Source organism: Plectrocnemia conspersa, unplaced genomic scaffold, assembly GCF_051122295.1.
Source record: "Plectrocnemia conspersa isolate PC_06_02 unplaced genomic scaffold, ASM5112229v1 ptg000012l, whole genome shotgun sequence".
NCBI classification, from domain to species: domain Eukaryota; kingdom Metazoa; phylum Arthropoda; class Insecta; order Trichoptera; family Polycentropodidae; genus Plectrocnemia; species Plectrocnemia conspersa.
The window spans coordinates 1935575-1949493 of record NW_028277176.1 but is presented as its reverse complement, the minus strand read 5'-3'; the positions used below and the strand labels follow the sequence as shown (position 1 = coordinate 1949493).

At 40.7% G+C, this 13919-nt stretch overlaps 2 protein-coding genes across 2 annotated transcripts; one reads left to right on the top strand and one right to left on the bottom strand.

The window, feature by feature from the left end:
• The first annotated feature begins 375 nt into the window (after positions 1-375).
• Mo25 (calcium binding protein Mo25) lies at positions 376-13913 on the top strand. The gene is made up of 6 exons (XM_088199257.1): positions 376-679; positions 760-876; positions 5128-5270; positions 5338-5506; positions 5576-5845; positions 12544-13913. Exons 1-6 carry the CDS (start codon positions 551-553, stop codon positions 12721-12723), a joined length of 1008 nt encoding a protein of 335 aa, XP_088055383.1. The 5' UTR covers positions 376-550; the 3' UTR covers positions 12724-13913.
• LOC148227921 (uncharacterized) lies at positions 6304-11141 on the bottom strand. The gene has a single exon (XM_088199258.1). It carries the CDS (start codon positions 11139-11141, stop codon positions 10329-10331), a length of 813 nt encoding a protein of 270 aa, XP_088055384.1. The 3' UTR covers positions 6304-10328.
• Positions 13914-13919: the final 6 nt, after the last annotated feature.

Sequence of the window (13919 nt, the reverse complement as noted above, 5' to 3'; positions counted from 1 at the left end):
GTTTCAGTGGTCCAAGACATTTAAAAATATATTTAATTTCTATTATTGCATAAGAAAGATAGTGACTTTGAAAAATCTCATAGTGACTAAAGAGTTAAAAGTATAATATTTACATATTATTATTATTTTTGTATTAACCTGTATTTTATGTTTTTTCTAGATTTAAACTGCTGGTTTTTTTTCTATATCACTATATGTATAATACATATTATTTCTAGTTTTAATATTTTTTTTGCCCCTAGTCCTACCCGTTTCTATTGTCACCAGCCGCCATTAGTGACAAGTATTACATTTTATTTGAAAGTAAAAATTCATAAAACTCTCGATAACGAAGAGGACGACTCGATACACTAGTAAAATAAATTGTAACCGGATAGGGCTCGCGTTACTCTGCGTCAACGCGCGCGGTTGGCTGCAGTGCCGCAGTGGTGTCAGCGTTGCGGGCAAACGTCAGTGAAGGCGCCCCTTGCCGCGGAGCGTCGTTCGCCCTCGGCCCCCAGCGCCCCCCTCGCCAGGCTCGCCGCATGCGGCCGAGCGCCCCCCCGAGACTATGCCTCTCTTCGGTAAGTCGCAGAAGAGTCCCTCGGAGCTGGTGAGGTCGCTCAAGGACGCCGTCAGCGCTCTGGAGCGGGGCGACAAGAAGGCCGAGAAAGCGCAGGAGGACGTCAGCAAGAACTTGGTGAGTGTCGCCGTCGGAGCGCGTCTCGAACTCGACTTTCCGTCGGAGCGCGACTTGACCTTCGCCTCTTCGTCTTGCAGGTGCTCATCAAGAACATGCTGTACGGCACCTCGGACGTCGAGCCGCAGACGGACATCATCGTCGCTCAGCTGGCTCAGGAGCTCTACAACACGAACCTCTTGCTGCTGCTGATTCAGGTTGGCGAACCGCACCCGTATACTACCTACCGGAACCGTTTAATTGTCCAGTCTAGAAAAATCTTCTCAATTCATCGCAACTAGGAAATAGTGAAACGTCAAAAATAATGGTTTCAAACAATATTTTCCACAATACTTTTTAACCTATATATTTCCATTCTTTCTAACAATTGTACTCTAATATTTAAAACAATTAATATCAAAGTGATGACCATCAACTTTGTCATCGTTAGTTCCACAATGTGTCACAAAACAACGTTTTATAACTTATTTAGTAATGGGATATTTTCAACCCTAAATAAACAATGGCAGTATAGATAAAATAATCTCAATTAAGCTATATTATGCTTTTTGAGTTTTAACTCGTCATAATGCGACAATAGCAGTTAAAAACATCTGTAATACAATGAGCAGGAATGGGGGGGGGGGGATTGAGATTAATTGTATTTCATTAAATAACATGCATTTTTCTATTCAAATTAAATGGGAGGGTGTATCTACATCACATCAAAATCAATTAAATCGTGCCGTTGCTGTCGCAGTTGAAACGCCTGGTTATCTAGCTCTCATATTGTGACTATTTATACAATAAGTGAGACTCGAAGGAAGCATATTTAAATCGAATTTTGTCAAATAGAAAGGTGCAAAAAACAATTATCCCTTCTCAGAACTCGAAAATCCACGTCAAAAGCAATAAAATTACGCAGCCGCCATCGCAGTGAGAACGTTCGGTAACGAGCGTTCATACTACGACTTTTTTTACTAATTTTACAAATTAAATAAGAAACATAAACCGAATTTTGACCAGTAAGAGAGCGCATAAAACAATTATTCGTTCTTAGAAATGATAATTGTTTTTGCGCCCTTCTTTGACCAAAATTCGATTTGAATAATCTCATATCAGAAGTCTGCAATAATATCGGTAAAGATAGTTATCATATTTTTTAAACAGTGTAATATCGAAGTGCTGACAAACTTTATAAAGGAGCAATATGCGCGATGTGATGTCTGTCTATACTTTTTCTTCCACTTATTTTTTCCTGAGGGTTGAGTTGGTTTAGTTTGTATTTTGGAATTGACATGATGAACATTCTAAAACTATAATTAGGTTAGGTTTGTCACCTGCCCCCCCCCCCCCCCAAATGACGTCTTTGATGCCATTAAATTTAGAATGTTTGTAAAAATTTCGTTCTGGGAATTTTGACATTGAATATCTACGTAAGGGCGGTTGTTAGTGAGATTGTTATTAGGGCTGCCATCAAAGAAGATCTGATATTAACGATACAGAAGTTAGCACAAAAGCTCCACGTGTCGCCTACATCTGTTCAGATATTTAAAAAATTTGCAGAATATGGGTAACTCATAAATTGTCTGAGGAAAACTCCCACAACAAATCTCAATATGCCAATAATTAATGATTCTAGAGCATAAAGATTTATTAATTTTGTGACGAACTGTTAGTAATGATGAAAAGTAGATCATTTACATTTACACGCAACGCTAATCAACCCTTAATTCTAACCCTAATTAGTTTTAAAGTGTTTCAGACCATATAAAATACCTTTTCTTATAATTAAAAAAAAGTGAATTATGTCTAATCTCTAGACATATATTGATAGCTTATATTTAATAAAATAAAAGTTACTGATTTAGAGATTTTGATATCAGTGGTGTCTCACTACTTATTTAGTAGTTGTTGATTGTGTTGACCCTGTTATGATGTAATGAAAGATTTACATTATATGTAATCATAGTTTAATGAGCTACATTATCTCTAGTCAAGGACTTCATATTGTATAAGTTATGACCTAGCTCAATTTTCAATTAATCATGTCGAGAAAAGTCTATTGGAATTAATAATGTAATGATTGATAATTCCGATCACAAGCAGCCGATCCTTTCGATGTAATTTTCTATGACTTAGGTGCTCCAACGTTTCGGGTTTGTCGGCGTAGACAAAAATCTTAGCGTAACCCCGTAAAAAAATTAATGGCATTAAATCGCATGATTTTGGCAGCCAGTTAACATCACCAAGAAGTGAAATAATGTAACTTGGGAATATTTCATGCAAAACATCAATTGTTGCACCTGATGTTTGGCAAGTTGCACCGTCTTGTTGGAATCACATGTCTTCCACATCAATATCTTCGATTTTGTGCCAAAATTAATCAGTTATCATGCGCCTATAGCTCTCACCTTCAACTGTTACAGTCCGACCTTCATAATTTTCAAAAAAGTAAGGCACAATGACGCCGCCTGACCATAATGCACACCAAACAGTTCATTTTTAGGTATGTAATTGTTTCGTGAATCACGTGAGGATTTTCTTCGCCCCATTTCTTCTTTATTAACATACCCGTAGAGGTGGAAATGTGCCTCATCAAAAATTTCTTTGAACAATCAGCATCAACCCTGTTGTTCTAACACTCTGAACAACAGGGATAACACTGAAATTTACCGTATCTTGCCGTAAATTTCAATACACAGTTTGTACAGAATTGTTATTTCTATAGAACAATTGAACAATTTTAATGCATTGAGCAATCTAACATTTGACACTTTGAACACGCGTCATTATTGACAGCTGTCTGATTTACAGTGCTGCTAACCTAGAAAACTCGAATTGGATCAACTTGTATGTTGTCTGGCTCATTTTACAAGTCCTCATAAAAAATCCAATCAAAAACAGCTGTAAAAATTAATAGTTTTACATATGTGTTATACATTTGTACTTCATATTCTTATCTACGATAATAATGTAGAATATTTTATTAAAATATGTGATTCACACAATCTATTATCAATAGTGATGATTGATGTGAATTTTGTAATGACCCACATTTTGATATGAGATGATTTTTCAACTCTATGATAATGCAACTTTGGAAACAGTTTTTGATTAATCTTAAATTAATTATACAATTCATAATTATTTTTGTTTTTATACTTTAATTCTGCAATTCAATTCCAAGCTTCTCTGCAAATAACTGTTTCATATGCCTTGAATATGATTGTCTTTGTTACGGAAAAAGTGTCGTTTTATTTGTTTTGGTATCATATCCTTATCAACTTATTAATGGTAGACTCTGCCACGAAAACCTTGGTTTTTGCAGAAATATATAATATGTCATTAGCTTTTCCTGTAAACTGATATAATATAGTATATATTTAATTTATTTACATCTTAGTTTTGAGCTCAAGTTTTTATTAGTGTATCAGGGACATTATTTTAGATTTTTATAAGGGAAGGGGGGGGGGGGCAAAATATGGCCAGTCAGTGATCGTTTTTTTAATATTTCGATTTCATTAAATGACATGCATTTTCCTGATTAGAATCTGTATCAAAAGCAATAAAATTGTGTCATCGCCGTCGCAGTGGTAACACTCGGTTATCTAGCGTTCATATTACTCTTATAATAATATTATAAACTAAATGAGGAACATATAAACCGAATTTTGCCCAATAGGAGAGCGCAAAAAAACAAGTATCACTTCTCAGAAGTCAAAAATCCACATCAAAAGCAATAAAATCGTGTCTGCGCCGTTGTAGTAAGAACGCTCGGTAACGAGCGTTTCCACTGCGAAGGCGCTGACACGATTTTATTGCTTTTTACGTGAATTTTTGATTTCTGAGAAGTGGTAATTGTTTTTGCGCCCTCCTATTGACCAAAATTCGGTTGAGTAGACTTGAACCAATACGCTCATATCTGAAATCCATAATATCAATAAGAATAGGTATCATATTTTTAAAACAGTGTTAATATCCAAGTGCAGGCAAACTATGAGTCAATATGCGAAATCTCTGTACTTCTTCCTCTTATTTCCCCTGAGAGTTGGTTTAGTTTGTATTTTTGATTTGACCTAATGGAAGTTTTAAAACTATAATTAGGTTAGGTTTGGGTTTGAACAGCAAATGGACGTTTTGCGAATGTCAAATTGAGTTTCATAGACATTATTTCACTAGCGCCTACCAGATCAATTATATTTTCACTGGTAAAAATATATTTTTACTGGTGGTATTCCGGTATTCCGATATGATTTCACTGTAAATGACCTATTAAAATAATATTTTCAGGATAGATTCGAGAATTTTTAGATTTTCTTTAAGTGATGATTTGAGAATTTTTTCATTCCAGCTTTTTTTTAATATTTTGATTTCATTAATATTCATAGTAAATGTCGTCCAAATGAAGTCCCTGTGGTGTATATCGAGTTATTATTTTTATAGTGTAATAATTATTACCATTTCAGAACCTAAACCGCATCGACTTTGAGGGTAAAAAAGATGTGGCTCAGGTTTTCAACAACGTCTTGCGACGGCAGATCGGCACGAGGTCTCCGACCGTCGAGTATATCTGCACCAAGCCCGAGATACTGTTCACTCTCATGTCGGGGTGAGTCGAATCCGTCGTCGTGTACTGCTCGCTATTCGTCCAATATTAATTCGATTTCGTTTCGCAGATATGAACATCAAGAGATAGCTCTGAACGGCGGCATGATGTTGAGGGAGTGCGCTCGATACGAAGCTTTGGCCAAAATCATGTTGTACTCTGAGGATTTTTTCAATTTCTTTAGATACGTCGAAGTTTCTACGTTCGATATTGCCTCTGATGCCTTTTCTACTTTTAAGGTTTTGTTATTATTTTTATTTATTCGTGTCGAGCTGTGATAATTGATTGTGGTGTGTTTACGATTGCAGGAACTTCTAACGAGACACAAGCTGTTATGTTCCGAATTCCTGGAAGCCAATTACGATAGAGTTTTTAATCATTATCAACGCCTTTTAAATTCCGAAAATTACGTTACTAGAAGACAAAGTTTGAAATTGCTCGGCGAACTGTTGCTCGACAGGCACAACTTTTCAGTTATGACACGATACATTTCGAATCCTGACAATTTAAAACTTATGATGAACATGCTGAAGGAGAAGTCGCGGAATATACAGTTTGAAGCTTTCCACGTTTTCAAAGTATGTATATTTTTTTATATTATATATTAATTTAAACGCGAGTAATGAGATTAATCTATTTGGAGGAAAAAAATGTAATAATTAGAAGCGTCATCATCATTGTCATTGAAAATAATATTGTTTATTATTTAATAGTTTCCAGGTCTTGATTGTGAATCACAATTACTACCAGAAAAAGTATTACTCAAATTTAAAAATATAAACAACAACTAATAGTGATAATAAACTTATCTAAAAGTAAATTTTGACAATTATGATTCAATATTTATTAGATTTGAAGCGGGCAGAGTAACAGCTATTGAATTAATAATACAGTGGAGCTACAAAATTATATTTCTTAAAATATCAAATTGCCAATAAAAGACGGACAATTTTACGTATTTTTAAAATTTATAAGATTGAAGCGGTCGTGGGGTTACGCTTCTGTTTTGTAGTTATCAGCAGTCCGGTTGACGATCTGTGATAGGACGTTTGTACAGCGAACTGTACAAAGTGGCCCTTATGAAATCGTCCGGTACGTTCTTGACACGTGTTGACTGGGATCCTTCGACAGTCGTCGATATTAAACCTCGAGCGCGTGTCCTGGAGATGGTTGCTCGAACAGGAGGCGAGGTGTAGAATCCGTGTAGTCCAGTGAGTGTTGCAGTGTCAGAAGTCCTGAGTAGAATGTGTAAAGTGAGCCATTTGGTACCTCCTTATAATCCCGGTCGGGTGTGCAACAGTATCCCCACTCCGCGCGTTGCTTGCGGTGGCGGGGGTGCGGTGTGGTTGTACAACGCCACATAGTTCGGGCGCGCGGCTCAGCGGGACTTCACTTTCACTCATGCTGCGTTACGGACGGTCGTCTCGGGGTCCGCATCCCCACTCCGCGCGTAGCTCGCGGTGGCGGGGATGCGGTGTTTATTGTACGACGCCGCTTAGTTCGGGCGCGCGGCTCAACGGGACAATCACTTTCACTTTATGCTGCGTCACGGACGGTCGTCTCGGGGTCCCCATAGTACTCCCCCTCTTAGCAATTTACAGTTGCGAAATTTAACCAAGAGGAGAAACTGAGGCTCGTTCAGACTGATGTGGTCTCGTGCGCAGCGTGGGTCAGTGCAGATGGAAGCAGAACCAGTTGGTTGATGATTGTGTGGACGTATGTACAGCGAACTGTACAAAGTGGCCCTTACGAAACTCTCAGCTAACGGAAAAGTAGGGGTCCGGGGTCCGTTTGTCACTTGTGCATGACATTTTCCTCCGTGTGCATACTTCTACCTTAAAATATAAAGAAAAATATTATGACTGCAATTTAAAATATATATTTCAAGATACTGGCTGTGTCGTTATCTGTATTTGTGAAGAGCTCGTCTGTCGTTTTTGTTGAAGCTGTTGCTGGATGATCAGTCTTCCAAGCGGTTTGGGAATTTCACTCTTCTTCCGCATCTTGTCCGTTTGATTACGCATTCAGGCGGCTTCTTGTTCCGTGGGGTAGATTCCGCTGGTATTTCTTGAATAGGCGCCGTATCTTGATCCGTTGTTTGGATATAAGCCGGTTTCAAGCGGTCGATTGAAACGGTTTTCGGTTTGCCTCGAATATTCACTGTTACGCATTTGTCTGTTCTGCTAATAACAGCGAATGGTCCGTCGTATGGTGGCTGTAGTGAGCCTCGTTCTGCGTCATGTCTCACGAAAACGTGAGAGGTCGTGTGCAGGTCCTTGAAAACGAAGGTAGGACGTGGTCCATGTCGCTTGGGCGGTGTCGGTGTCAATTCGGCCATCCGTTGTCGTAGTCGTTCGGCATAATCAGGAGTCGGTGACGTGTAATTATGCGTACGTGGAGCCAAAAATTCTCCCGGTAATCGGAGAGGTTGTCCGAATACTAAATCTGCTGAGGTCGCTTTTATATCCTCTCGCCAGGCTGCGCGGATTCCCATTAAAACTGCGGGTAACGACTCAGTCCAATGCTCGTCTTGATGGCACATGAGGGCGGCTTTTAGTTGTCTGTGGAGCCGTTCGACCATCCCATTTGCCGCGGGATGATATGCTGTCGTCCTTATATGTGTAGATCCGGTTGAACGGGTCAATTCTTTAAACAGGGCGCTTTCGAATTGTCGGCCTTGATCGGTGGTAATGCGGAGAGGTGTTCCATAGCGGGAAATCCATCCGCTGAAAAGCTCCTTTGCAACGGTTTCTGCAGTGATGTCTTCGATAGGAAAAGCTTCGGGCCAGCGGGTGAATCTGTCGACGCACGTTAGCATGTACCTTTTTCCTTCAGATTGTGGAAGAGGGCCGACGAGGTCAATGTGGATGTGTTCGAACCGTCCCTCCGGGGACGGGAAACTGCCAATCGGAGTGGAAACATGGCGAGAAATTTTCGATCGCTGGCATTGTTCACACTCTCTAGCCCATCGTTTGCAATCGGTGCGCATACAGGGCCAGAAAAATTTCTCTGCGACGAGTTTGGTTGTCGGTCGTCCTCCAGGATGCGATAAATTGTGGCACAATTCGAAAGCTTGTCTTCTAAATTGGAGCGGTAGATATGGTCGCTCGTTGCCGGTAGAGCTATCGCACAAAATTGTCGCATCGGATCCAGGAATGTTGACGGTCCGCAAATTGGTGTATTTCTCAATTTCCGGATCTGCTGATTGTTGGCGCGACAGATCTTCGTAATTTAAAGACTGCACGCTTTCTATTCTGGATAATGCATCCGCCACAACGTTATCGCTGCCCGAAATGTGTCGGACGTCGGTCGAAAACTGCGCGATGTAGTCGGTGTGACGGAATTGTCGAGGGGAAACTTTGTCCGGTTTCTGTCTGAATACATACGTCAGCGGTTTGTGATCGGTATGTATTGAAAATTCTCGTCCTTCGATCATGTGACGAAAATGTCTCACTGCTCGATATATGGCTAGCAACTCTCGATCGTAAGTGCTGTATCGAGTCTCCGTTGGTGAGATTTTCTTCGAGTAAAAGGCAAGTGGTTGCCATCCATCCGGTGAATGTTGTTGAAGCACTGCGCCGATAGTCCTGTCCGAGGCGTCAGTGAAAAGTCCGAGTGGTAAACTTGGGTCTGGATGCACTAAGCAGGTGGCGTCTGACAAACCTTGTTTACATGCCGTGAAGGCTTTTTCCAAATCTTCACTCCACGGCACCGGGTCGTTGTTGGATTTACTTCCCTTCAGTTGATCCGTGAGAAGTTGTTGATTCGCGGACGCACTAGGGATAAACCTCCGGTAGAAATTTAACATCCCTAGGAAACGTCGTAGTTTCTGCATGGTGTCCGGGCGGGGAAAATCTGCAATGGCTGCAACCTTTTCCGGCAGTGGCCTGGTGCCTTCGTGGGAAACGCGATATCCCAGGAAATCAACTTCTGTTTTTCCGAAAACACTCTTCGCTGAATTGATTAGCACTCCGTATTCCTTTAGTCGGCCGAATAGCTGCCGAAGGTGTTCCTCGTGCTGTTTGTGGTTTTCGGATGCGACGAGTATATCGTCGATGTAGACGAAGCAGAAGTCGAGTCCTCGAAGTGCTGAGTCCATAAATCGCTGGAACGTCTGTGCTGCGTTGCGTAGGCCAAACGACATAAAGGGGAACTCATAAAGTCCGAACGGTGTAGATATTGCAGTCTTCTTAATGTCTTCCGGAGCCACAGGTATCTGATGGTACGCCCGTACCAAATCAATTGTGCTGAAGATTTTCTGGTTCGCCAGTGCGTGGGCGAAATCCTCAATATGTGGCACGGGATAGCTGTCGGGTATTGTTCTTGCGTTAAGGGCTCTATAATCTCCACAGGGTCGCCATTCGCCAGGAGTTTTCTTCGCGACCAGGTGAAGAGGCGATGACCATGGGCTGTCAGATGGTCGAACGATTCCGTCGTTGATCATTTTCCGGAATTCCTCTTTGGCGATGTGGTACTTCTCCGGAGCTAGTCGTCGAGGGCGATTTGAAACTGGAGGGCCTGAACTGGTCCGGATGTGATGCACTGCTGAATGTTTCGGCTGAGGTCGCAGCGATGTCAATCCAGCTGATTGCGTAATTTCCGGAAAACGTTTCAAAATGTCGTGATACGTCGTCGTTCCGGAAATAGCTTTGATCTGCGGCAAACTATCTGTGCCTTGTACAATGCATTGAATGTTGAATGCAGTTGTACCGTCGACCAGGCGGGCATGTTTTAAATCTACTAGTAGATTAAAATGGTGCAAAAAATCAGCTCCAATGATGGGCTTCGTTACGTCGGCAATGATAAAACGCCACTGGAAATCTCGACGAAGTCCTAAATCGACGGACAGTTGTTTCCATCCAAAAGTTTGGATGATGGAACCGTTGGCTGCGAAAAGGTCGTACGGAATAGCTGGAGTTCGAAGTCCTAATTTGCTTCTCGGATACACGGACAGGTCCGAGCCGGTATCGATCAAAAACTTCTCTTTTGTTACTTTGTCGGTAACAAACAGGCGGCTTGACTTCGGCCTAACATCGTCCGCTGCCATTGACGAATGCCGGATTAGTTTTCCGACCTTTTCGAGCACGGATCCTTGCAACGGCGCGCCTTGTCCCTGAAAGTCTCGTGGTAGTAGCACAGTCCTGACTCGTTGCTTGGGCGTTTTCGCGAAGAGGAGCGACTTCTCGGGCGGTTGTTGTAAGCTCGGCTCCGGCTCGAGCTTCTTTGACGGTCTGCGTTGACGACCATTTTCTCCAAAATGGCCGTCATCTGGGAAAGCTTTTCCTCAAGTACATCCAATCTTGACGGAGTGGTTGGTGGAGGTGGTGCACTGACGGCGGCAGTCGTGTTATATCCACAAGGTTCAGCGTCCATTAGTTTGTCGGCGATGGTGGCGAGTTTATCGATGCTCGTGTCGTCCAAAATCAGCATCATCTGACGCACGTGTGAAGGAAGACGGGCCATCCACACCGTGCGTAGGCCTAGCACGGAAAACTCTGAACCGGCGAGTCCTTCCAAGTGCCGTAAAAACTGAGATGGTTTCCTGTCGCCCATCTCCTCGCGCTCAAGGCATTGCCTTAACTTCGTTTCGCGTGATGATGAAAGGCGGCTGATCAGAGCAGCCTTTAACGTGTCGTATGCGTGCGCGGCCGGTTTATTAGTGATAATATCACGTACCTCTTGGATGGTGCGAGGCGGCAACGAAGTCAGCACCTTGTAGTACTTCGTTTCGTCCGCCGTAATTCGAGCATGGGCCAGTTGTTCTTCGAGCATGATGAACCACAGGATAGGGTCATCGCTGGTGAAGGGCGGAGGCGTCACGGACACAGCATCGGAGTTGGCGGTTGGAGCACTGGTGTTGGCTGGAGCTTCCATTGTCACGTTTGAGTAATACTTTTTCGGGAAAAAATATTATTTAGCGTTGGTGTCAAACACTGCCGGGGTTATACGCATTTAAAAATACGGTTGTGTTGGGTTCCGTCAGGACAGATATTTTTTTTTTTGAAAAAAAAAAATAAATAAAAAAAATAGCGTTGGTGTCAAAAACTGCCGAGGTTATACGCATTTAAAAATACGGTTTAATATCACGTCGGGGTCACCAATGAAGCGGTCGTGGGGTTACGCTTCTGTTTTGTAGTTATCAGCAGTCCGGTTGACGATCTGTGATAGGACGTTTGTACAGCGAACTGTACAAAGTGGCCCTTATGAAATCGTCCGGTACGTTCTTGACACGTGTTGACTGGGATCCTTCGACAGTCGTCGATATTAAACCTCGAGCGCGTGTCCTGGAGATGGTTGCTCGAACAGGAGGCGAGGTGTAGAATCCGTGTAGTCCAGTGAGTGTTGCAGTGTCAGAAGTCCTGAGTAGAATGTGTAAAGTGAGCCATTTGGTACCTCCTTATAATCCCGGTCGGGTGTGCAACAGTATCCCCACTCCGCGCGTTGCTTGCGGTGGCGGGGGTGCGGTGTGGTTGTACAACGCCACATAGTTCGGGCGCGCGGCTCAGCGGGACTTCACTTTCACTCATGCTGCGTTACGGACGGTCGTCTCGGGGTCCGCATCCCCACTCCGCGCGTAGCTCGCGGTGGCGGGGATGCGGTGTTTATTGTACGACGCCGCTTAGTTCGGGCGCGCGGCTCAACGGGACAATCACTTTCACTTTATGCTGCGTCACGGACGGTCGTCTCGGGGTCCCCATAAGATAAATGATTGTATATATTTTCGTTGTAAATCATAGATTTACTTTCATTGAGGAGTGTGTATTTAACATTTAGAATAGCGTGAGTTTTTGTATGAAAAAGCAGACGAAAAATACTATTTTTTTTCCATTTCGATGTTTAAATATCAAACGTAGCCAAATAAGTTACAAGCTATGTTGTCTCGTTAAGCAGAACTTTCAAGGTCAAACCAGCTTCCAGACTATGTTTTGAGGAAGCTTGCTAGTACAGGGGCAGGTCTCCTATTTTCTTGACATTTAAGGGGCGTTTTTCAGACCCATAATAAATCATATATCTCGAATAAAGGTTCAAATTTGTTTTATTGAATATATTAATGATTTTTTATAGCAAGCATCTGCACCACTGCATAAGTACACTCATACATATGGTAGTGTTTAATCTTCGATAGTTCATTATAGATTGTCACAGAGATTTAATTTTTTTATTGATCTTTGTTCATTTTGATATCGGCAGTGTCATTTGTTATAGAAAAACTAACATTGATTTTATTTTTAGTGTAAAAATTGTGCACTATAGTAATGCAACTTTTTAATTTCAGGTGTTTGTGGCCAATCCGAACAAGCCGAGACCCATTTTGGACATATTGTTACGTAATCAAGATAAATTAGTGGATTTCCTAACGAAGTTTCACACGGACCGTTCCGAGGACGAGCAGTTCAACGACGAGAAAGCTTACTTAATAAAACAGATCAAAGAATTAAAACCATCCGATCACTAACATTTGCTGCATTTTTCACGTGAACGTAACCTTTCACTTTCTATCCTACATGCCTTTACATCGTACGTTACATAACAAATATTCTAATATATAAAATTTAAAGCCATAGTAATATTTTTTAAAATCGGTAATATATATATATATATATATATATATATATTATTATATAAAAAATTGTTAATCACGTAAATAATATATAAAATACATATGCGGCATAGGCGTATGTACTTTTCGAGTATTTTATATTTATTATGTACATTTTAGTGGTTCAACGCAGCATCCGTATGATCGTAAACAACAGGTTAAGTTCCTCGAGTGTAAACTTAGAACAAATTTAAACAGTAAACGATCGTCGTCGTCGCAACTAGTCAAACTTCTTGTAAAGTAGTACACCTCGGAGAACACACACGCGCGTGCGCGAGAAAAAAAAAGTAATTACGTATACATGTACACGGTAATAGTAAATTGTGATATACCCTTCCTATACATATTATATACACAATAATAATAACAGTTTGATTTAGCGATCATTTTTTAAATGTAATTTTTGAGAAGTGCAGTAGATATAGATTGTTAATTACGTTTTTTCATCGCTCGCACTATTGTATACGTGCGAACGAGACCTAAAAAAAAGCATTGCCAACTATTTACTGGCTTGTGGTAATGTAAATATTACGTGAGGCTATCTTAGCCGACTTTAAATGCAATAATATACATTTCTATAAATAAATATATTGAAAAAATCGTATATTTTAACTTATATGAAGAAAAAAAATATAGCTTGTTCATAGAATTGCTTATTTTGTGATGAATATGAATACAATTATTTTAGTCAAAGAAAAAAAATCTGTCAATTTGAGGATATAAAAATGTGAAAAAAAATATTGTATATTTTTGCTTAGTATATATTGGGCTTATGGGGTTAAGGATGTAAATTTATTTGTATTTATTTCAATGTTTCTTTATATATAAATGTCTAAATCAGCAACTCCATTCGATGATTCATAGTTTGATGTTTTGCGTTACGTTATGTGTGAAAGCTGTTCGTTTCTATATACATACAAAAAAAGGAGAAATTAAGCTTTAATACGTTTTGGATATTAAAATTGGTGTACAACTGTTATCGAAGAATGAATTGAAACTACTGTAACTACAATTGCAATCAATAAATAATGTTTATTTAACATTTTCACAGG